This window comes from Eubalaena glacialis, chromosome 7 (assembly GCF_028564815.1).
Source record: "Eubalaena glacialis isolate mEubGla1 chromosome 7, mEubGla1.1.hap2.+ XY, whole genome shotgun sequence".
Lineage (NCBI taxonomy): Eukaryota > Metazoa > Chordata > Mammalia > Artiodactyla > Balaenidae > Eubalaena > Eubalaena glacialis.
The window spans coordinates 45,285,562-45,311,089 of NC_083722.1; the positions used below are offsets into that span (position 1 = coordinate 45,285,562).

The 25,528-nt window shown below is 39.1% G+C and overlaps 1 protein-coding gene and 1 pseudogene across 3 annotated transcripts in view; both read left to right on the forward strand.

Moving 5' to 3' along the window:
• The window catches only part of PRIM2 (DNA primase subunit 2), a 287,537-nt gene that overhangs the window by 187,022 nt on the left and 74,987 nt on the right, over window positions 1–25,528 (forward strand). For 2 of the 3 annotated variants that reach the window (XM_061195198.1, XM_061195199.1), the window contains exons 9-10: window positions 8,384–8,456; window positions 11,106–11,291. In XM_061195198.1, the coding sequence (XP_061051181.1) occupies window positions 8,384–8,456; window positions 11,106–11,291 (259 nt within the window). The remainder of the gene's footprint in view (window positions 1–8,383; window positions 8,457–11,105; window positions 11,292–25,528) is intronic. The other variant, XM_061195200.1, reaches the window with a different exon arrangement.
• Window positions 1,509–2,092, forward strand: LOC133094573 (small ribosomal subunit protein eS7-like; annotated as a pseudogene).

The window sequence follows — 25,528 nt, forward strand, 5'->3', positions numbered from 1 at the left end:
TCACGTGAAAGGGTTGTATTGGGACTTGGTATACTTTTATAGAATGATGTAGGAAATTACAGTTCATTTTGAAAGATGTATTAGCCTACTTTTTAATTTAAACAAAGAAATATGTTTCCTTGATGCAGAGATCAGTTTTGATTACTCGTGATGCTTTCTTCACTGCTTTTTTATTTGATACCAGTTTTTAAAATATGATAAACTATAGTTGCCAGATAGAAACCAGTGAATAGAGTTAACCTCTTTCAAGAGTACTGGGAAATAGTTGACAAAGAAAGGAAATGTGTTTTATGTGTTACTATTTTATGAACCTCAGAGGCTGTTTGTTGGTGGGGAGGGAGGGTGTAGAGGTGCTCCCTGAGGATAGGAGGCGGGTTCTGTCTGGCCTAGCCCAGGGTCCTGCGGTCTTCTGGACTCATACCCACCACCCCCCCCCCCGGCCCCCAGCACAGCTTCTTACAGATGAGAGGAGAATGGACTGTTGTGATTAAGTGTTGAGGTGAGTCACGCAGCCCCAAAGACTCCCAGACAAAAATGTGTCACACATACACACACCCTCACCCCCAGTGATTCAGGTTACCTCCAAGCTAATCAGAATTCACGATTGCTTCCCTGATAGTAGAAATGGGAAGGTGTGACTCAAGTTTGGAACCTTGATTCCCAAGCACAGTGTTATGAAAACAAGCATATTTACAGTTGACTTGAGGCATTCCTTTAGTGGCCCAGTTGCAGCTTGTATTCCACTTATGACCAGCAGAGTCTGATCTTCACTTGGCAGATAGAAGTCAGGGTAGGTCAACTGGCGTTTCTGCATGTGGACCTAGTCCTCAGGGGAAGCACCTGATTGCTTCGTGTCACTGTCCTCACTCTACGACAGTGCTGTCCAGAAGTATATGAGCACCACAAATACGAGCCACATGTGTAATTTTAAATTACTTCAGTGACATTAATTTTAGTAATATCTTACTTAACTCATATCCAGAATATCATTTTAACATGTAATCAATAGGGAAATTTATTAATGAAATGTTTTACATTATTTTTTCATACCAAGTCTTTGAAATCCAGTGCAAATTTTACACTCATGGAACTTCTTAATTCTGACTAAGCTGCATTTCAAGTGCAGCTTAGTCACAGTTGGCTGGTGGCTACCATATTGGATATGCAGCTCTGCAAAGCTGGATTCCATTGAAACCTGCAGTGTTTGAGGTTGAAGTTTTGCCCTGTGGAAACTTTCTAAGAGTGTAGCTATAAATAAAACCTTCCAGATCATCAGGTTATTCAAGGACATCTAAATTCTACTTTAAGATTAAATATTTTATGTGATAGTATAAAGAAGGTAGGAAAGAAATACATTTTTTTCCTGATATTCAAGGGAAGAAAGTGGTGAATGTTAAAGAGTAGAGAGAAACAAAACCAAAACGTCCACGTGTAACAAATTGAGGCCTGGATGATAATGATGATTACAATTTGAGTGAAGTGTTGGCCGCATTGGCAAGGTCGAGGCCATGTTCAGTTCCAGCGTGAAGATTGCCAAGCCCAGTGGTGCGAAGCCAGATGAGTTTGAGTTGGGCATCTCCCAGGTCCTCCTGAAGCTGGAGATGAACTTGTACCTGAAAGCCCAGCTGCGGGAGCTGAACATCACGACCGCTGAGGAAATTAAAGTTGGTGGTGGTCGGAAAGCTATCATAATCTTGTTCCCATTCCTCAACTGAAATCTTTCCAGAAAAATCCAGGTCCGCTAGTATGTGAGTTGGAGAAGAAGTTCAGCGGGAAGCACCTTGTCTTTATCGCGCAGAGGAGAACTCTGCCTAAGCCAACTTGCAAAAGCCGTACAAAAAATAAGCAAAAGCATCCCAGGAGCTGCACTCTGACAGCAGTGCACGATGCCATCCTGGAGGACTTGGTTTTCCCAAGTGAGATTGTGGGCAAGAGAATCCGCGTGAAGCTGGTTGGCAGCCAACTCATAAAGGTTCATTTGGATAAAGCACAGCAGAACAATGTGGAACACAAGGTTGGAACATTTTCTGGTGTCTATAAGAAGCTCACGGGCAAGGATATTAATTTTGAATTCCCAGAGTTTCAGTTGTAAACAAAAATGACTAAATAAAATATTATTCACAATTAAAAAAAACAATTTGAGTGAAAAATCGTGCAGTAAACTCTTATAGACATCTCATTTGATCCTCACAGCAGTCCTCGGAGGGGGTACTTTCATGACCCCCCCCTTTTTTTTTTTTACATAGGTGTAGAGGATCCTGCCCTAGACTGCACCTTTGCTCGAGGAAGGTTTTTTTGTTTTTGTTTTGTTTTTGTTTTTTTAATTAATTAATTAATTTATTTTTGGCTGTGTTGGGTCTTCGTTTCTGCGCGAGGGCTTTCTCTAGTTGCGGCAAGTGGGGGCCACTCTTCATCGCGGTGCACGGGCCTCTCACTGTCGCGGCCTCTCTCGTTGCGGAGCACAGGCTTCAGACGCGCAGGCTCAGTAGTTGTGGCTCACGGGCCTAGTTGCTCCGCGGCATGTGGGATCTGCCCAGACCAGGGCTCGAACCCGTGTCCCCTGCATTGGCAGGCAGATTCTCAACCACTGCGCCACCAGGGAAGCCCTCGTGACCCCTTTTGTGACCCCTGTTTCCCAGTGAGGAAACTGAAAGCAAAGTCACACAGTGAGTGTAGCACAGACAGGACCAGCAGGTCTGATACCTGTGCTCCCCGTTAGTCTGCTTGGCTCACTCTGCTGTGCTCCCTGATTGCTTTGGGCAGATTGGACTTGGAAAAATTACGCAAATGAAGCAGAATTGCAGCTAATTCCTAAAATGTTACAACTATTCCACTACTCCTTATTCCCTCCCTCAAGTTGCATCACTGATCGGAAAACGGGAAAATGGTTGGAGAGGTGCCACCCGTTTTGCCAGCTGTGTCCTGTGGCATTTGTGTCTCAGTGGTGGGACTTGTGAAGGCCGCTCGAGCAGAGTTGTGATGGGCCGTCATGTGCTGAGATCAGGGCCACAGCAGGAAAGGTTTTTTTCCTTAACCAGCTAATCTTGTCATGAGACCCACAAATCCACTTTCATATAATTTCTTCTTTTTGTTTTCGCCTCTTATTTTCAGCACTCAAAAGTGACTCCCTGTTGAAACCTAAGTGCTTGTGTTGACATTGGTGGTGTACCGACCGAGGCTTATATTTCTGTTGTTGCTACAAAGACCAGGCATGGGTCTGCCTTTCACAGATCAGATGTGTGCAGATGTATGTGTTTCTGATTTACCTCTTTATATATCCACTGCATTTCTATTGTGTAGATTCGATGTTTGTGTGGTAGTGTTTGGGAGAATTGGTTCTGTGTGGCTGTGACTGATTGTGCCTTCCTGTCTCTGTTATGCCTTAGCCCTCCTGCCACCCCCCTATCGGATTGTTTAATTGGATTGAAAATAGGATCATGTCAAATATGGTTATGTAAATATGTGTTATGGATATTTTGAAAGTCTCTTCTCCTTTCAACTCTTAATTTGTTGAAACTGTTGGTTTTACAATTTTCTGTTTACTGTGATTTTTAGCCTTATTGGAAAACTAACTCTGCTTACTTCTTACTGTTTAATGAGCAAGACAATGTGGGAGGAAAAAGTTCCTCAGATGTGACTGAGTTTTAATTAAGTTGCATGTAGGCTTATTGAACAAATGCAACAGTAAGAAGATGCTTTTATATATTTTGTGTACCATTGGTTCTCTTATAGTAGATTGGATAACTTAGGACCATCACCTCATAACAAAACAGAGCAAAATAACCAAGGACAAACACTGAATTACTTCTGTGTTTGCAAAATTCAGTTTTCTTAGAAAATACTATTATGCACAGGTTTCGGTTTTTAAAGGTTTTAAACTTGACAAAACCTCAAATTTTTATTAAAGTCATGATTTAGCACTATGTTATTGCAAAAGGAGATAGAATTGGCTCTTTATTTTAACGGTTTTTGTTCAGAGACCTGCGTTTCAGGACCTACCTGCCCAGTTTCAGCTCTTTTTCCCCCTTGCCTTTGCTTGTCTCTTTTGCCCCCTAACCCAACATCTTCGTCTATAAACTGTGAAATTTCCTTGGCTTTGCTTGTGTCTTTATGCCTGTCCATCTGATATGTGCTAACCCTCTAGATGCTGAGAAAAACAGACTTTTTTATTATCCCCAAATGTCACCTCCTTATCACATGCTTACTTTTAACAACCCTCCAACAACCCTAATAAACTCATATCATATACTTTTCTGAACCGGGTCAAAATTTAAGAATGTTTTAATACATATAAAATTGTTCAACTGTGAATGGTAAAAACACTAAAACAACCAGGCCTGTGACTTTTCAGTTATTCCTTGACTGTGGTCTCCTGCTCTTCCCCTCTGCCGCCCAGGCCCGCCTTCTCCCTGATGGTCAACCTCCTCTCCTTCGGCCTTGAGCTGGTCCCGCTGGCTTGGCAGGCGTCTGCTCAGTCATCTCAGCAGCGTTCTCATGACCTTCAGAATCCTGGATGCTGTCCCTGGGCAGCTCCCTCTGAGGTGCGCTTTCGGGGCTGCATGCGGTCTGTCCTCCTCCCACTGCTCTGAGAAGGGCCTGTTCTCTGCGGCCTTGTTGGGGCTCTCATCATCTCATCACGTCGTACTGTTTGGGTCATCTTTGGATCCGTCACTACTTTGTGACTCTTCCTTGGTCACAAAAGTGCTTGATGAGGGATTGAGGAGCTGTACAGAGACTCTTGGAAGCTTTTTTAAAAAAGGTAATTAGAAAAGGACAGCGACTGGGATGTAGAAGAAGTCTCTTATAGAGAGCCTGACAATCTAATGGTGTTTAAAAAAGTAAGGCTTGTCCTGGGTTTGCTGCGTTTCTCTAGTTCTGTTTGGGGAGTGAAGGTGTTTGTGTTGCTTGTACAGTGCTGTGTAATTGCTACATTTTAGCAAACACACACTGTCGCCTTTCACCACAGACAGTGTTCTAATATAACTCAATATTCATGGACCCACATCTTTATTGTTTTCACCACTTTTCTGGCTTTTTGGTGACTTGAGAAAAATGATACCATTTTACCTTTAGTGCCTTTCACCTGATACTCTGGCAAATAGAAGATAAATCAGCATACAGGATGGAAATAAATCACTATAGCTCCTAATCGCTTACTGTCCACATTTATGGATGAATAATTAATGCATAGTTTGACTTATGCTTTTTCTTTTTTACTTGTGGCAAATTAGTGGCTAAACTGAGAATTAAATCAAATCTTGACTTTTTAAGATTCTCTGATTAATCAAAACTTCCTCTTTATATTTGGCAGGATAGTGATTAGTGACATAATTTGAATTTTGTGGCCCATTAAAATGTTTTTTGGTCCGCTGTGTTAAAAAAAATGACATTTGTGTTACATCTCAATTTATTCTCTTATGGAAGGTTAGAAGCAGGAAAGCTTTTATGCTGACTAAATCCCCTTTGTTAAAACTGTACATCAGTGACAGTGAGTGTTTCTTAAAGCTGTGATTATTTAAAATGAGTTGAAAACAGTATTTTCTGCTGGGTTTGTGTGTGTGTATATCGAACCAATTAGAAATTGTTTTTACTGTTAAAAATTACGGTAAAAATTTTTTAAGAATTAAAAAAAGTAATAAAGAGTTTTTATTACTTTTTCTGTGTTTCCCCAGTACCATGATTAAGAAATGTTTGTTCATAAAATTGACCAAGTTTTTAAAATCATGAAGCTAAGACTATCTTTTGACAGTTCATTATGTATGTTTTTGCTCATTAGTCTAGCAGCTGCATTCATTTGGAAGCTGTGTGATATGAAGCTGCCACCGGGCTCCGAGGGTGGTAGAAGGTGCCTTACCTGTCCTGGGGGCTGTTAGGAGTCTCATCTCGTAACATCCCTGGGCACTTCCAAGTAAAAGCCAAAGGTCCAGTCTCACAAGCTAATGTGAATTGTTATTAAGGATTTTTTTAAAAAATAAATAAATTTATTTATTTATTTATTTTTGGCTGCGTTGGGTCTTCGTTGCTTTCCCCGGGCTTTCTCTAGTTGCAGTGAGCGGGAGCTACTCTTCGTTGCGGTGCGCGGGCTTCTCATTGTGGTGTCTTCTCTTGTTGTGGAGCACGGGCTCTAGGTGCGCGGGCTGCAGTAGCTGTGGCTCGCGGGCTCTAGAGCGCAGGCTTAGTAGTTGGGGCGCACGGACTTAGTTGCTCCGCGGCATGTGGGATCTTCCCGGACCAGGGCTCAAACCCATGTCCCCTGCGTTGGCAGGCAGATTCTTAACCACTGCGCCAGCAGGGAAGCCCCAAGGATTTTTATTCTTTCATGGCAGCACTATTTGTTCCTTCTTCTTTTACCTTGATTGCCTTCCTTTCTCCATCTATTGCCATTACTTCACTGCAGGTCTTTACAAAAACTTCTCTTGCCCGGAATATTGCAATATTCTACCAACTGGTTTTCCATTTCCCAATCCCTCCCTTTCTAGTAATTTCTCTATACTGCTTTCTTTCTTGAGTATAAACCTGATTATGTGAATTCTTGTCCAAAATCTTTTTATGGTTCTTTCTGCCTGCAGATCATTGGATACACTGCTTCTCATGATTTGTCTTTCTTATATCTGAAAATCCTCCCCCTTGGCTTCATCTATCCATAACTGTTCAAGTATGTATTAAATAGCTGTGACGTACCAACTCCTTTAACCAAGATATAAGTTATCCTCTCTGAGTCTGAATGAGTGGAAGAGGAATCTCATTCCCAATTCTTATGCTTCAATTCTTCATTTCTGTCACTTTTCTTCCAGGGTTCCACACTTGCCCTTACTGGGTTGGCTGGTGACCATCTTCTTGTCTATTTATAATATTTTTAGAAGTATGATGTCTGACGGTTTCCTTATATTCTCTCTGTAGTTATTTATACCCAGTAAATTCTTTGCATTTATCATTGCTACCATTCTCTTTCTTACTTTTTTTTCTTGGAATTTGGTCCTTTTGCATATTCTATTAAAACTTTGAGGAACAAGCATTTTATACTGGCATTCAGGCAAACATATGTGTCCTCTTTATACATCTTTTCTTTGTACTTTGTACACTGCATTAATCTGGGCTGAGAAAACTACTCAGTGACTATAATCATGTTTGTACATCATTTTACCATTATATAGGAATTTTGTATTTGTTCATTATTTGAGCTGAACTACTCAGTGGCTGCAACGTCCCGAGATATCCAGTAGTTGTGCTTCATAATCCGTGCCCATTGTTTAATCAGTAACCTGATTGATTGTAGGAACAACAGCCTTTCTACAGAGCATCTTGAGGGTGTATGTTATCCAGCAGCAAGAAGCTATAGTGCTGAGCAGGTAGAAAGTAGAGCGTCCAGAATCCCTTGTTATTGTAATGATACTTTACTCCAGAACTTCCCTTTAGTTGTGGAGTCTGCATAAACCACAGTTTGACTATGGTTTTCTATGTAACCTTGCACCTGTTCTTCGCCACGTGGTCCCTGAATGTCTGCATCTGAGTCAGTGTTGATGGAGCTATGGGTGTGGAGTTGTGTCAAGGAGATGATAATGTACACAGGTGGAGGGCTTTAGGTAGTATGTGCCATGTTATATTTCCTAATTTCTAAATAATACAAGAGGAGAATGTATCACAGGGAAGAGAATGGCATGGTATAGTGAAGAAACAGGAAGTTGGGAGTCAAAAAGTTTGAGTTCCTGCTGCACTGCTGACTTGCTCTCTCATCTAACAAGTTCCTCACTTCTCAAATGTAAAATAAACCTGCTCTCTTGGGGTTGTTTTGAGGATGTAATTAGAGGATATAGATAAGGACTCTTTGTACATGTAAAGTGCTGTTCACATGTTACTTATTTTAATGAATAGTGATTACTATATGTTGGGTCCTTTAACAAAAGGTATTTCAATTCTGACCTCCTGTCAACACTGCAGGGCAGGCACTGTCATCTCCATTTGATGGACAGGGATTCTGGGGTGTGGAGAGTCTAGGTGACTCACTCAAGGGCCTACTGAGTGATGGCTCTGGACGTAAGCTCCCATTTATTCCTAGCTCTGCTGCCATGCTGTTATAAGGGGTCAGTGGGAGAGGTGTTAACTTTAACAACAACTTGCATATTGCTTCCAAGAAATGGAAATGGCACCCTAGATTAGGAATCGGGAGATCCAGATGAGCACTGTATTTCTGTATTAATTTTGGGAAAGTTACTTAAATGTATTCTATTAAATACCTTTAAAACACTTGGCTATGTTTTTCCTAAGGTATGTGTAAAATGTTTTCTCTTTGTGACTTTATATCAGAATGTTAAAGATTTCCTTTGAAGTGATCAAAATATGTTTTACAAATCCTATTTTAATACTTTGTTCTTTTTATTTTTAGTCATTCGTACACTGGTCAAGACTACAGTACACAGGGAAATGTTGGGAAGGTTTCTTTAGATCAGATCGATTCGGTAAGCATCTCATCCTTTTAAACTTAAACCTTTGTCAATGGAGGAAGCACAGATTTTCTTCAACCAAAGATTATTTTGCGGGTGGGGAGATGGGAGAGAATGTTGTTTCATTGCTTGCCAATCATTTTTAAAAGAAATCCCATGTGCTATACATATGATTTTTTTTTTTTCATCATAGGAAGACCAAAAAATCAGAAAATTATTTGTAGTCTAATAAAAACAGAATTTAATCAGTTTTCCGAAGGGGGAATTCTTTTTAAGTGATGACAGCTAAATAGTGTTTATTGTTTACATTTAAATACCATATACATTTAGTAAAGGAGAAATGGAAAATACTAAGTATATCCATTTGCTAGGGCTGTTGTAACAAAATACCACAGTCTGGGTGCCTTAAACAATAGAAGCTTATTTTCTCACAGTTCTGGAGGCGAGAATTCCATGATGAAGGTATCAGCAAGTTTGGTTTCTCCTGAGGCCTCTCTCCTTGGCTTCTAGGTGGCTGCTCTTCCCCGTGTCTCTTCCTCTGCTTAGAAGGACCCCAGTCACCTTGGACCAGGGCCTCACTCCCATGAGCTCATTTAACCTTGATTACCTCCTTACAGGTCCCAGCTCTAAATACAGCCACATTCTGAGGTCGTGGGTTTAGGACTTGGCATATAAATTTGAGGAGGATACAAAATTTATTCCATGACACTAAGGGTAGGCTCCCATCTTGTGTTGCCACTAGATTAGTAGGCAGCTCATTTCAGCTTCACTTTGTGGCTCCATAGGAGAATGAAAGAGTGCACACTTTACTATACTTTTACTTTATAGAATTTCTCTTTAATACATTGTAGAATTTCTACATTACCCAAAAAAGGGAAACTGAGTCAGCCATAATTAATCTTTGTTTAGACAATTACCAAATTACTTAAAATAAATTAAAAATACACAGGTGAGGTTTTAATGCTTGGAAACAAGAGTTATAATGGTGAGTAGGGGGAGACTCTGAGCTTTTGGAGTCTGGAATGAATAGGTCATCTTCCTATGAAAAATTATAATCAAGTAGAAGTTGTTACTGTGAAAGATGAAGAAGCAGCCTGGTCAGTCAAGGGAGCAAAGTGAGACCTGCCCCTGCTCATGGGCAAAGTTGAACCTGCTGAGGAGCCCGTGAGAGGTGGGAGTTAAGTCTCGGGAGGAGGATGCTTGAGGAGGTCAGGGAGAACGCAGTTGAGACCATAGATGAAAAAGGTTTCCTTTTTTTAAAATAAATAAATAAATTAATTTATTTATTTATTTTTGGCTGCATTGGGGTTAGTTGCTGCGGCGAGCAGAGGCTACTCTTTGTTGCGGTGCGCGGGCTTCTCATTGCGGTGGCTTCTCTTGTTGCAGAGCACAGGCTCTAGGCATGCGGACTCAGTAGTTGTGGCATGCGGGCTCAGCAGATGTGGCTTGCAGGCTCTAGAGCGCAGGCTCATTAGTTGTGGCGCACAGGCTTAGTTGCTCCGCGGCATGTGGAATCTTCCCGGACCAGGGCTGGAACCCATATCCCCTGCATTGGCAGGCGGATTCTTAACCGCTGTGCCACCAGGGACGTTCGAAAAAGGTTTTCTTTTAATTGTTAATTTCTTGAGCACATTTATTTGAATTCACATTTTGAGAACCATTTTTCTTATTTTTATGTTTTACTTTGTATTGGGGTTATTTTGAAAGTTCATCTGTGATTCACCAATTGTACTTTTGAACATTTATCCCAGGAAAATGAAATCTTAGGTTTACATGAAAACCTGTACACTCATTTGTTTGAAATAGCCCCAAACTGGATACAACCCAAATGTCCTTCAACGAGTGAATGGTTAGACAAATGGTGTTACATCCACACCACGGACTATTGCTCAGCCATAAAAAAAAAATGAGCTATTGATACCTGCAACAACTTAGATGAATTTTGTGGGACTGCTGAGTAAAAAGCCACTCTCAAAACATTAAACTATATGATTCTATTTGTATAACACTCTTGAAATGACAAAATTTTAGAGACGGAGAACGATTAGTGGTTGCCAAGGGTTAGGGAATGGCGGGGGGCAGGGTACAGAAGATGGGAGGTTATAAAATGGAAACATGAGGGATCCTTGTGGTGGGGGATGCATGAACCTACACATGTGAAAAAATTACATAAAATTATATACACATGTACACAGAAATGAACACGTGAGTGTAACTGAGAAAATCTAAGACTAGTGTATTGTATCAGTGTCAGTATCTTGGTTGTAATAATATACTACAGATTTGCAGGATATTACCTTTGGGGGATACCAGGTACATGACATCTCTTTGTATTATTTCTTGCAACTGCATAGGAATCTACAGTTATCTCAAAAGAAAACGTTTAATTAAAAATTATAAAAAAAAGAAATAGGTGAAATAAATTTTAATAATATGTTTTATTCAACGCAATATATCTAAAATATTATCATTTTGACATGTAATCAATATTAAAATATTAATAAGAAAAAGAATTTGTAATCACAGTGAGACAGTAATAACTTCCTTATGGTTTTTTGTTTTTATTCCAATTAAACTGAATTTATGATTTGCAAATTAGATTGATTTTTGCAACAAATATTGTGGGGGACCTGATAAATAACAAAACACTCTTTTTTCTTGTAGCTTTCTACCAAATCCTTCCCACCTTGCATGCGTCAGCTACATAAAGCCCTGCGGGAAAATCACCATCTTCGTCATGGGGGCCGCATGCAGTACGGCCTCTTCCTGAAGGGCATTGGCCTAACCTTGGAACAGGCATTGCAGTTCTGGAAGCAGGAATTTATCAGAGGAAAGATGGATCCAGACAAGGTAATTTTGAAAAATCAGAGCAGAAACTGAAATTCTGATTTGGTCTGAAGACTAAAAGGTTTGTTTTTTGAATATGCCCCGAAATGTAGTTGAAAATTCTGTAAGTGTGTCTACAGTTTCATTTAGGTAAAAAGAAACTCACGTATTAATTTAATAGTTGCTCAACAAAAGATTGGGAAAGTGGATTCAGTTTAAAGGGTAAGATCGAAACAGCAATGTAAGATGTAAAATAATGCTTGAATGAAGAGTCGTCTTCTTGGTAGGTAAACTGCCAGTAGTTGTTATAACTGAAATTGCGTTCTGAGTTGTATTTCTGTAGGAATGTGTGTGTGTGTGTGTGTGTGTGTGTGTGTGTGTGTGTGTGTGTGTATGTAATATGTATAGACATATATACATACATGTACATGTAATGTTATTTTCAGGACCGAGAAATATTGAGAACAAATAAAGTGAAAACAGTTTAGAATGCATTCTGTTGTGTTATGTGGAATCTTTCACAGGGAATTTTTATTTTTATTTATTTTTATAAATTTATTTATTTATATATTTATTTTTGGCTGCATTGGGTCTTGATTGCTGCACGCGGGCCCTCTCCAGTGGCGGTGAGCAGGGGCTACTCTTCGTTGTGGTGCGCGGGCTTCTCATGGTGGTGGCTTCTCCTGTTGCGCAGCACAGGCTCTAGGCGTGCGGCCCTCAGTAGATGTGGCATGCGGGCCCAGCAGTTGTGGCTCTCGGGCCCCAGAGCGCAGGCTCAGCAGCTGTGGCACACAGGCCCAGCCACTCCGCGGCACGTGGGATCCTCCCGGACCAGGGCCTGAACCCGCGTCCCCTGCGTTGGCAGGCAGATTCTCAACCACTGTGCCACCAGGGAAGCCCATCACAGGGAATTTTTAGATAGACATTTATCACTGTAAACCTGAGAACTGCCTTTAAATCTGTTCATACTTCTCAGATTCCCACTCCTATTCATTATTTCTCTTAAGTAGGACTAGCTAATAACGTTATGGTTTCTCGTCCCTTCTATGGCTTAGCACTGTGGGATGAAGCACATTTTTTATTGTTTATTTCTTGTTTGTTTCTTCTTAGGGAAGATAAACTATAGGACAAAGAATATTTACCAAGTAAATTTTATAATGACCCTTTATTATGTCTTGTATCAGTTTGCTCCGGCTGCCGTAACAAAATACCACAGACCGGGTGCCTTAGACAACAGAAATGTACGTCCTCACAGCTCTGGAGGCTGGAAGTACACGATCCAGGTGTGGGAGGATTTGGTTTCTCCTGAAGCCTCTCTCCTGGCTTCCAGCAGTTGCCTTCTTGGCTGTGTCCTCACGTGGCCTTTTCTCTGTGTGTCCACCTCTCTGGTGTCCCTTCCTCCTCTTAGAACGACCCCAGTCCTGTTGGATTAGAGTCCCACCATTATAACCTCATTTAACCTTCATTACCTCTTTAAATGCCCTATCTCCAAATACAGTCACATTGGGAGTTAGGGCCTCAACAGATGAACTTTAGGACACAGTTCAGTCCATAACACGTCTCTAGCTTTATACTTTTTTAAAAAGTTCAGCCTCTTTTATAATATATTATAAAAAGCTCTTGCAGTTTTTACAGATTTCTTTTAAAAACTGTTTTCATTGATAACTGTCCGTAGAAGCTTAAATTTATCATTGAATAGAGTTTTCTTTAAACATGATTTTGGATAATGTTTATTAAATAATAATAAATCAAATAATTCTGGATAATGTTATATTTCTTTTATTTTAAAGGTAACATATTCTGATTATCAGAAGTATGAAAAATACAGAAAATTCTCCCGTCATTTTCTCATTCATAAATAATTACTGTCAACATTTTAGCCTTTCTCTTTAGTCTAGATAGCTAGATATCATTGTTTTTTCCCATTTAAAAAATTAACATTATATTATGATCATTTTCCCAGGTTGTTGAATCATTTTTGAAAATATCATTTGTGTTAGTTGCATGACAACACATCATTTGAAAGTGATATAATTTACTTAATCATTCCCCTATTATTGAACGCTTGGTTGTGTCTATTTGACTCTGTCATAAGTGTTATTGCAACCAATACCCTGAGCACATAAATCTGATTATAGTTCAGATTATGTCCTCTGTATATGTTCACCAGGGAACCAGTTTACCTGGTGAAAAACTGTAGACGGTTTTGAAGTTTTGATGCGTGCTATCATGCTATGAAATGACTGGAAAGGCTTTAAATTAGACTCTCATCAAGCTATGTGAGAACCTTGCTGTGTCACTGACATCATTATATGTTATTACTTGAAAATGTTTTTTGACCTTTTCATTAAGAATACGATGTATTAAGTAGGTAGGTGTGTTAGGGTTCTGCAGAGAAATAGAACCAAAAGAATATGTATGTGTGTGTGTGTGTGTGTGTACACGTGTACAAAAAAAGATGTATGGAATGGCCCGTGTGATTATGGAGGCTGAGTCACCAAACTCTGTGAGCAGCAGGCTGGAGACCCAGGAAGAAAGAGCTGGTGTTTCAGTTTGAGTCTGAAGGCAGGAAAAAATCCACGTCTGAGCTCATGGCCCTCAGGCAGGAGGAAATAACCTCTTAGTCGCAGGAGGGTTGGCCTTTTTGTTCCATTCAGGCCTGCAGAGGATTGGATGAGACACCCCCCCCACCCCCCCAATGGGGGAGGCATCTGCTATGCTCAGTCCACCAATTCAGATGTTAACCTCATCTAGAAACACCCTCACAGACACACCTGAAATAACGTCTGACTGGAGGTCTGGACACCCTGATGGTCAAAAAATTAACTGTCACAGTAGATAAGTATTTATGAGCTGTGGTTTTGAAGTGAAGAGAGAGAGAAGTTGAGGTAGCATTTTAGCTTGGTTTGTGCTGTAACTAAACGGGGAAAAGAGGAGCATGAGATATGGGAAAGCTTGATCTGGGTGCCAGGCCTTTGGCTTGTGCGTCTGTTCACTGACCGCCCTTTTTTGTGTGTATCTATCAATACATATCAATACATATCAATGCCTCCTATCAATGTCATCAGTATTTCGTTATTTTTAAACCTATGTGTTTAAAAATTTTTTTCAAATGGGGTTTTTATTTTATAATGTAAAAGTAGTTTTCTTCAAAAATTATTGTAAAAGAAAATCATTTTTACCTTTCTAGATAATACATAGCAGTCTGTATTTTCATTAGATTATTATTGATTACAGCAAATGTATTATTTTGACTAAAAGATTTTAATGTACACTTATGATTTACTGTCTGTTAGTGTTCTGTTGTTACAGTCTGTTTTTGTAAATAAACATTCATATTTTTCTCAATTATATCTTCTTACATATTTTTCCAATGAAATGTAATTTAGTATCCCTTTATGAAAATATTCTCTTCAACTTAATAATTGTACCTACTTGTTAAATGGTACATACAATTAAAAATACTCTTTAGAGGTGTAGAAAATTGATTGCTTAAAATACTATTTATAGAGAATGGTTATGGAGGATATATTAGACATTTTTTGTAGTGCTCTAGTTAAAGGACTTGATGTTGAACCCAGGAATGATTTGGCACATTCACTTCTGTTGAATAGCTTATTTCCTGACAGTGCAGGATATTTTTGAGGTGATTTAGTCAGTGTCAACTGGACGACTTCTTTACTGTGGTTTCCCAGATGACCATATGTCTGATTTCTTTCTCTTTACATTCATGCCCTCATTGTAACTTATTTGAGATACACTGCTTTGTGCATCTGAACAAAAATTATGGGTACCTCGCCATTTCTTTTGATGCAGCAGGAAGCAATCAGTACTTCTAGCACTTTTGAGCTGTAACTCTTCTCCCCAGCTACACTGCCTAGAACTGAACATTTCTTCTACCTAACTCCTTTCCAAAAATTAAGCTTTGTTCCTTGTAAATTGACTGCCTGAGCAGTGACTGTCTCTTTCTCTCATCTTCCTTGCTTGGTTTGTTGCAGGCATTTATTTAGTTGTTTGTTTGTTTGTTTTAAAAAAACTTTGAATACTTTTCTCTCTAAGGTTTTACTTAATGTTGGAGGGGAATTTGTTGTCTGTATTGTAAAATAATCTAAAACTGTATGTATTAGTTTTTGTAACTGTCATCCAGAGTGTATTAAAGTAGCATGTTCCTAGATACCCCTTATTAAGGTTAAGCAATTTTTGTATTATAATCTACAAATTCTTGTTTTCTCTTATAGTCAGTTTTGTGTGTGTGTGTGTGTTGCGGGGCGGGGGGGGGGGAGCTGCGATACGCAGCTTGTGGGATGTGGGATCTTAGTTCCCCAACCAGGGATTGAACCTGGGCCCTTGGCAGTGAGAGTCCTAACCACTGGACCGCCAGGGAATTCCCTCTTATAGTCAGTTTTGAATAGTAATAATGCGATTGTGGAAGCAACTGAAGGTTCTGATGCTCACTGTTAGTTATTGTTTATTAGGAATTCGATGTACTAAGTCCCTCTGTGTATGTAAGAAGTAGCCATCTGTCTATAAAATGCTTATTCAGAGTTGTTAGTTTGGAATGGTTATTTTTCTGTTCTTTTAAAACTATTTTCAGACTAGCATACACATGCCAGTAGATGGTATTAATAACATGTAGAGGTGCCACCTTATATGGCTCCTAGTGACTTGCTACCAGGTTATGCTCTTATAATTTCGGGCACTTCTCACTACCTCATATTTATTTATTGTTTATTTGTTTATCACCTGTAATTAGAATAAAACTATAGAGAAGCAGATATCTTGTCTTTCTTGTTCACTGCTTCATGTTCAAGCACCTAGAACATACCTGACTCATAGTAGGAACTCAATAAATGTTTTCAAATGAAGTAAATAATAAGTCTCCATAAAAATAAATACACAGAAAACTAGAAAACTTGGCCCATTTTCCCCAAATTCCTTCACATAAATTAGAGCATAGTACTATACAGTTATTTGTTAATGTGCTGTTATTCCATTTATAGTGAACTTGAACCTGAATGAAACCAAGAATTTTAGTGTAACCTGAAATTTGCAATAGAAGTTATTGATTTTATAGATTAAAAGGGACTTCTCATCATTGGCTTGCCCAGGAGTCCATGACATAAAAAGGTTAAGAGCCCTTACAGTTTATCATAGCAGAGGATAGGACTTCTAGTTTATTGTCTGACACTTAGTTCGTTGTTCATTAATTGCAGTTTTCATTTTTTTCTGCTATATTAGGAATAAAATGCCTATATTGATCTACCTTCATTGAATTTTGTACATGTCATCTTTATAACTTATCAAATTATAGTATTTATGTTTGCACGTGTGTCTTAAGAGTGGATTCTGAGTGACTTGAATGCAGGGACTCTGATTTTTCCATTTTGGGTCTCGAGGACTTAGCACAAGACCTGGCAGCTCTTAGATGTTTGCTGGACACATGGTAAATTCTGCCAAAGTTTTAAAAAGTGGTTTTCAGTATGAGAAAATAAATCCTTTTTGTTTCTTTTTAGATAGAGGTATATTTCTAAAAAGTTATAAAATATTAATAGTCGTTTTAGTATTTTAGCCAAATTTGTTCTCCTCCATCTATTTTTCTAAATCAGAATATAGGTTGGAAAAATATACAACTATATAAGAAGTGGTAACCAGTTATTACTACTCAATGTCCAGAAATACAGTATATACTCAGTTACTAATATTTAAATAATACATTAGTCAAGCTGTGATTTTTATTAAAAATACAAAGAAATATGTGCGTGTGTGTGTGTGTAGACGAACATACATATTCCATCTAATTTGTGTCCATCACTCAGCAGACTTGCATTGAGTGTTGACCATGGATGGGTGCTGTTCTAGACGCACTGTAGTAAAAGACACAGCCCTTATTTATGAGGACTTTACAGTCTCCTGGAAAAAAACAGATAAATACAAACATACAAATTCAGTAAGATAATTGTGGGATAGAGGTGGTCATGGGATTCTGTAGCAGAACAGAGGAGGGAGCTGACTGAGAGAAGAGTTGCGGAGTGTGTCAGTGAGGAGGTTATATTTGCTGGGTGAAGTTAGGGAGTTCTCCAGAGAAAGAAGGGAATTCCGTGTGGAGGGGGACCTTGGATGAGCGAGTGTAGCCCATCTTGTAGGTGGTGGGAACTGAACTGTGAAAGTGTGTACTTGTGGCAGAGATGATTCTGCAGATGTAGGCTTTTTTTTCTTTAATGTAATTATTAAGAATAGAAGGATTAGTAGCCAGTAAGAAGTGGTCTTGCTAGATAAATGACTGCCAACTTGGACCAGCTATGTAGGGTCATTGATAACTGTAATTTTAAAGATACATAATTTAATATCTTTGAATATTCACTAAAATTGTATAATCAATCTGAGATGCTATGAAAGTTTACTGACAGAAAGAAAATAGTATGGACAAGGTTTCCACTTACAATCCCACTTGGTTCAAATGAGTTTGGCTTCTTTAAATATGGATTTTAGATTATATGGGCCAACATTGATTTTTTAAAAGCCTTTTGCTTTAAGATTTTAATCTATTTGGTAATAGGGTAAGTTGAGAGATAGAAGTAACCAGAACACAATTACACAACACGATGGTGAAAATGAGAGTGTCAGTGAGGTGATGTGGAGATGGGAAGTTATTAGAGGGGACCATGCTGGAGGAGGTTTGGTGAAGATCAGTCTCGAATCGGGGTTTGAAGGAAGTGATGGTGGATCCCAATCTCCTAATTCATCCCCCCCAACCCACTTTGCCCCCTTGGTGTCCATACGTTTGTTCTCTACATGTGTGTCTATTTCTGCCTTGCAAACTAGTTCATCTGTACCATTTTTCTAGATTACACATATATGTGTTAATATATGATATTTGTTTTTCTCTTTCTGACTTACTTTACTCTGTATAACAGTCTCTAGGTCCATCCACATCTCTACAAATGACCCAATTTCATTCCTTTCTGTGGCTGAGTAATATTCCATTGTATATATGTACCACATCTTCTTTATCCATTCGTCTGTCCATGGGCATTTAGGTTGCTTCCATGACCTGGCTCTTGTAAATAGTGCTGCAGTGAATATTAGGGTGCATGTGTCTTTTTGAATTATGGTTTTCTCTGGGTATATGCCCAGTAGTGGGATTGCTGGGTGGTATGTTAGTTCTATTTTTAGTTTTTTAAGGAACCTCCATACTGTTCTCCCTAGTGGCTGTATCAATTTACATTCCCACCAGCAGTGCAAGAGGGTTCCCTTTTCTCCACACTCTCTCCATCAGTTGTTGTTTGTAGATTTTCTGATGATGCCTATTCTAACTGGTGTGAGGTGTACCTCGTTGTAGTTTTGATTTGCATTTCTCTAATAATTAGTGATATTGAGCATCTTTTCATGTGCCTCTTGGCCATCTGTATGTCTTCTTTGGAGAAACGTTTATTTAGGTCTTCTGCCCATTTTTAGATTGGGTTGTTTGTTTTTTTAGTATTGAGCTGCATGAGCTGTTTATATATTTTGGAGGTTAATCCTTTGTCCCGTTGATTTCTTTGCAAATATTTTCTCCCATTCTGAGGGTTGTCTTTTCATCTTGTTTTTAGTTTCCTTTGCTGTGCAAAAGCTTTTAAGTTTCATTAGGTCCCATTTGTTTATTTTTGTTTTTATTTCCATTACTCTAAGAGGTGGGTCAGAAAAGATCTTGCTGTGATTTATGTCAGAGTGCTCTTCCTGTGTTTTCTTCTAAGAGTTTTATAGTGTCCAGTCTTACATTTAGGTCTTTAATCCATTTTGAGTTTATTTTTGTGTATGGTGTTAGGGAGTGTTCTAATTTCATTCTTTTACATGTAGCTGTCCAGTTTTCCGAGCACCACTTATTGAAAAGGCTGTCTTTTCTCCATTGTATATCCTTGCCTCTTTTGTCATAGATTAGTTGACGATAGGTGTGTGGGTTTATCTCAGGGCTTTCTATCCTGTTCCATTGATCTATAACCAAGTCTTTATTTTTGTCAGCTGGTTCGGGGGTTGTTGTGATTTTTGGTTGTTGTTATTTTTCAATCTCTGCTTTCAGACTTCTTTGTGGACCTGACCTGCCAGTATATTTGAATACCATTTTTATTTGGGTGCATATTGTACTAGAGGGTAAGGGATTCTAGTATTAAAACATCAACCATTTCCAGAGAACATTCTATTGTTATGAATGATCTTGTAGCAAACTAACTGCTTTAGGGTATACTTTACTCCCAAAATATTAGCTTCATAATGTAGGATTTTAATCTTAGATTTTATTGTATTGAGTGTGAATATTTATGATATATTAAAAATTTAATAATAAAGCTTTTTCAGTGGGGGTTGGGGACATTTGAAAATTCCACTTAGGCATCAGATAGGATTCTTTGGATTTGTGAATGATTCTACAAGAGGTATTCAAAGCTTTGAATGTCTTATTCTTTAAATAATTTCTGAGATTCCTGAAATAAATGCACCTGTGCTTTATGCAAATAAAATATATTTAATGAATCATAGTACAGTTTTATGCAAGTTTTTCTTAGTTGTAATTATAATTTACATGCCAGTCTACCTGAGAAAAAGCCTCACCCTGTTTGCAAGAGATAAAATTAATCAAACCTCTGTTGAAAGCATGAAGAAACATAGCACCAAAATATTCTTTCAGTTGGAACTTGGATATTAAATCCCTTCAGCCACTAGCTTTGTTAAGAGTTAAATTGAGCTATATAATTCTTCTCATAAATTCAAAGCAATGTGTCCTCTTAATCAGATTGCTCATAGAGCTGTTGTCTGAATTGCTTTGACCTGACTCTTTTGGACGTTAAGCGCACCATAGATCATGTATGTGTGACGTAGCTGAGTTCCTGTCCCTGGTGAGGGTGTACCCGAGGTCTACTACGTGTTGTTATAATTGGGTCAGGCAACATTTAGCACTGTGAAAACGCTTATTTTTTGTCCTGGAATCCAGCTCACATCGTGACTTAGAGCAGACCTATGTCATTAAAAATGGACTACCAAAGGATTAAGTATTTAGCTGGCAGTGTGTGCGTATATGAAGCATATTTATCACTGGGTTTTTCTTTTTAAGACCAGTGGTTCTCCCAGGACCCTGACCAGCAATATCAGCTTCAGCACCATCTGGGGATTTGTCAGAAATGCTGACTCTCAGAATCAGACTCTGGAGGCAGGTCCATAGCTGGTGGTTTCCCAAATCTCCAGGTGAGATTGACGCACACTGAAGGTTGAGAACCATCTTTTAGATGTTGCCCTCATAGAAATCTAAGTAACCATTAGCTTATCAAAATAGAGGCGTTGAAAATCTTCAGCTGTTTGTTCTCCTGCCTGTTTCTGTTGCGATTTGAGTGTGATGTTGTCCTTCATCAATAGCCTACACTGCATGTCAGGCTATATTTGAAGCCCCACTGCACGTCAGGTACTAGTCAGTACTAAATGAATACGTGCAGCAGAGTTCCTCGGCTGGTGCCCTGCTGCTGAATTTCCAGTACACTCGATGGTGACCCCGTGGGCCCTTCAGGGAGCTAGGCTGGGCCTGGGGTACTCAGTGTTAGTTGCCTTCAACTGTGAGTAGCTTCTTCCATTTACTCTAGAGGGCTTTACAAATATCATTTTATATGTGCTTATATGAAAAAGGTCAGAAAGAACTAATATAGAGTACAGAATTGGAGTCAGACTGAGTTCATGTTTAGTTCCACTGTATACACACTTCGGCAAATTACCTGGTATGTGTCCTCATCTATAGAATGTGGACAGTAATTATGTATACATCTGTGGATATATAGATATATCCCTATATACATTTGATTGATGTAGTGAGGATTCGGTAAAGACTTAGCACAGATTCTCACATGTAGTAAGCTCTAGCTCTTCTTATTCTAGGACTTCCAAGGAATGAGAGGTTAGCTTGATGCAGAGTAATCAGTAAAGTTTCCGCTGGTAGAATAGAATCTGTGCTGGCTTATTAAGGCTTCTCGTAACCTAGACTGAAGAGGAAGATTAGGGGGAAAGAAGGGAACTGGGGACCAAATTCCAGCAGAGATGTTGGGTTGGCCAAAAAGTTCGTTCCGGTTTTTCTGTAACATCTTATGGAAAAACCCAAACGAACTTTTTGGACAACCCAATAGTTTGTTTCAGGAAACGTTCAAGGGATTTAGACTAATGGAGTGTATTTCAGGCTGTTCTTGGGAACTCTTAGGTTCCAGAGCAAAGGGGGCAGAAGTTTACAGGGGAGACTTAGGTGTTTGATTTCTGTCCCCACTTTAACAAGTGTATTTGTACCTTTGTTTACTTTTATATGTTCGGAGTCTGTATAACATTTCACTTAAAAGGAGGATTTTCCTACTTAAAAATGTTTACAAAATACTATCATAGTTTATTTGTGTTGTAGAATTTAGGAAAGTAGGAGATGAGAGAGAAAAAGGAGAAAGAGGGAGATTAGTGCAAGAATAGAGTTGCTTTAAATGAACCTTGTTTTTAGTCAAGAGAAAGCCACTAGTGAGTGTTAAACAGGGGAGAATTGTTTTTTCAGAAGATAATCTGGAAGTGGTGTGCAACCTTGAGACAGGGAGAGACCAGGTTAGGTCTTCTTGTGGTAAGATTGGAACAAAGTAGAGAAGGTGGGTTCAGGAAATGTTCAGGGAACAGTTCGCCAGACAGCCGGAGGGCCGTCGGCCTACAGGTAACAGGAAGGTAGTGGGGAGCTCTGTGAGCACAGGTCGTGGGCAAGGCTGACAGGTCTGGGATCAGAGTCTAGAGAAATGGGTCACGAGTTTGGTTTTATGTGTAAATTTGAATTGATGTCCAAGAAGAAATTCTTCTTGGTTGATTGGTTGGCTTATCTGTTCCTTTCTTCCTCTGTGATTCTTTATGGAACCCTCAGAGTGTGAAAGGCTCTGTCCTGTGAGAGGAAATGTGGAGGAGATGTGGATTTGAGAGTCATTCAGACACAGTTGAGAGAAAAGCCTTTTGCAGGTAAATGAACTGGCAGATGGAGAGTGTAGAGGAATGTAGAGAGCAGAGGCTCAACTTTGAGGAATACCTGCCATTTGGGGTAGAAATGGAGGAGCCTGAAGTGAGAATTGAATTACCAGAAATACTGGAGAGAAGGAGAGAATAGTCTGGAGTCCTGGCACTAAGAAAGAGGCGGCTTTCAGAAGTAAGATGTTCTTGCTACTCTTAGTATAGATGGTGTTTTTAGGAAGTTACGTCTAAGAAAAGTACAGAACAGCAGACAGATTTCCTAGTCTTAATGACAGATGAGGAAATAGAGGCAACAGAAATAGAGTGTCTAGAAGCCTAAGAAGTCAGGCAGACAAGAAATGGAACTGTTAGCTGTAACAGACGCCTGTGTGGGCTGAGGTTATCTTCACATGGGGTGGGCATGAGCAGGGGGCTCCTGGAGATGCAGGAGGAGCTGGGGATGAGCGAGGAGTGAGGCCTGAGGCAATGGGAAGGTCATTTGTGAACATATATTTATAGTGTGATTATTATATAGTGTGAATCCCCTCCTTTGAGGCTCCCTGAGAACAGGGACTGTCTGTCCTTTCCCCCTACCCCGTGCACTCAGCATTTGGCTCGGTGCCTGAAAGGTTGTAGACAGTCAATAAAATGTGTTGAATGAAGGAATGAGATGTGTAAGGAGTTGAGTGAGGATATTTTTCCGAGACCTGCAGGTTTTATGAGAGATTTTAAGTTGATAAAGAAGTGTTGGAAGGAAGAAAGTGGAGCTGGGGAGGCTTGTGCCTACTGCCCGTCTTTCCAGTAAAGGAAGTGGGAGATCACTTAGCAGAAGGATCTGGTGCTGTCAGGGCTTGAGGAAAATTGAAGAAAGTGTAGAATAACACCTTCTGGACCTGTACAAGCAAAGGGGTTCACCTATGATAAATACAGAGATTGAAAAGCTGCAGAATGAGTCCAGTTTGACCACTTACTGAGTGCCTCGCATTTGCCAGGAACCATAATTAATACTTTACACACATCCTCTTAAAACAATCCTAAGAGATGGGTGTTATTTATTATTTAGGTCTCACTTACTGATGAGAAAACCATGCTAGACCATAAATTTGTATCGGCTAAGTCAGCACTGTTACGTTGCTTTCTCTAGCAATCCTTGTGGCAGGCGAGCAGAAGCAGACAGGGCAGAAGGTACCTTTTACGCAGGTTTAGGAACTGGCAACACAGGCATGCTGTCACTAAGTCCTTTCCATGTTCCTTATAACGTTTAATCTTACAACAACACTGCGAGATAAATACCCTCCATTTATGGAGAGTTTAACGATTTTTCTCCAGGCGGCAGAGGTGGTACTTGAGTAGACCTGAGTTAGAACCCAGGTCTGTTTTATTCCAGACCATGTGCTTTCCCCAGCACTCTCAGGAGGAACAGGCGTGTTGTGTAGAAGGTGGGCATGTCTGACCAGCCGTGTAAACCCAAGAAGGCACAGCTTAGAATAGAGGTTTACCGTTCTGTGTCTAATCACCAGAGCTGCAATCACATATATCATCATTAAAAAGGGGGCAACAGTAACACCTACTAAAATGTTGCAAAGAAATAAGAATATGCATGAACTACTGTGTAATATATAAAGTACTAAGCCATTATTAGTTAGTAATAATTTTAAAAAATTGATAAATGGGTTAGTCTGTAATCATTCATATGTTTTCTCCATGTATTTGTAAGTTAACTTGTGGACACAAACTTTAGTTTAATTGGTTATGGTTTTGGCTTTTCTTTCAAAGAAAATTTTGTTTTGCTTGAATATTCACATTAGCTATATCCTAGGAAAGTAATTGGAATGTAATAAAAAGTAGTTTCTAGTAAAAGTAGTCTAATCTTTGTCACTATTGATCTTGAGTAGCAATTTAAAGGTACCCTTAGCAGTTACCAAGTCTCTAGAATGTATTTTTTAAAGTTTTATTCGATGAAATTTCTGTTATATTCTCTCTTCTCAGTATTTTAATGTATAATAAAGATGTATGCATGTTAAGGGTTTAACTCTTATCTCCATGCTTTCCATTCCATTTGGAATACAAATTCTAGATAACACAGTATAAGAATTAATATTTAAACATTGACTTGAACAGGCTGGATTTGCTTTCATGAATTGTCAAGAGGCTAGCTAGTCAAATGTTCAATTAAATTATGTATTGTGTTAAATCTATCATTAGAATAAAATGGGTGTTATTATCCCTTCCTCCCAACACTATTCTGGTGAAAAGTAGCTTTAGTAATAAACTGCTTTTGCTTTCTACTCCAAATGCTTTCAATTCTTAAATTATGAAAATGAGATAAAAGGTAGAAGACTTCAACTTTAATCATTCATTTATAACTGTTGTCTTCTCAGTGATACCTTATGGATTATGTTGTATTTAAATGACATTTTACCCAACATTTTAAAAGGTAGGCTAAATTTTTGTTGTTAATATGTGCAGTGCTCTTAGGAAAAAATGACAATGAGAAGGTACTAATTTAAGGTTTCACAGAGTCTGTTCTGGTAGTAAATTGACTACAGATAAATTGGGTATGTGTAAACTCCAAAATGGGTCAGACTTCGGATGCTAGGGGATTTTTTTCTCCAGAAGTTTTATTAAAGTTAGGAATCTCGAGGGCTCGAAATGTGGAGAAGAATGTACACTTGGCTTTCTTCAGCAACCCACTGTGTCTTTATCACCCATCGTGTTCCTATAAATCTTTCTTGATTTATTTTTTTCTTGTTTTTGCATAAAAAAAAATTACTTGGCACCATCTTTCCAGTTAGTTTACTTCTTGGTAAAGTAGGATTTCATTTTATTTTAAAAATAACCAGATAGCTATATTGCCCCTGTAACAACATACATTTCTCTTTATAGTAAGAGATTGTGAGTTCCCAGGGTTGTGGGGACCCAGAGGATGGTTGAGCTTTAATGGTGCAGTTGTTATATGCAGCTCAGTGAGAAGAGTAGGAATCCTAACCAGGTAAGGAACAGAGGGATGTTTACTCAAGGAGAGGTCTGCATGGTCCATGTTTTGGACTGGCAAGAATGCCATCTTTTAAGGGAAGCACCGGTTTAAGTGAGAATATAGATTCAGAGAAGAATGAGGCATCAGATGCTCAGGTTAAAAAATCTGAATGGTGAGAGTGATGTTGATGAGGCCTCTAAGAAGTAGATTGCTTTTTTGACTTAGGAGCCTTAGGATAATCTTGCCATTTTCTTTTGTACTATCCCAGATCTGCCCAAGCCAACCTGTGTTACGACTGTTTTATTTTTCCATT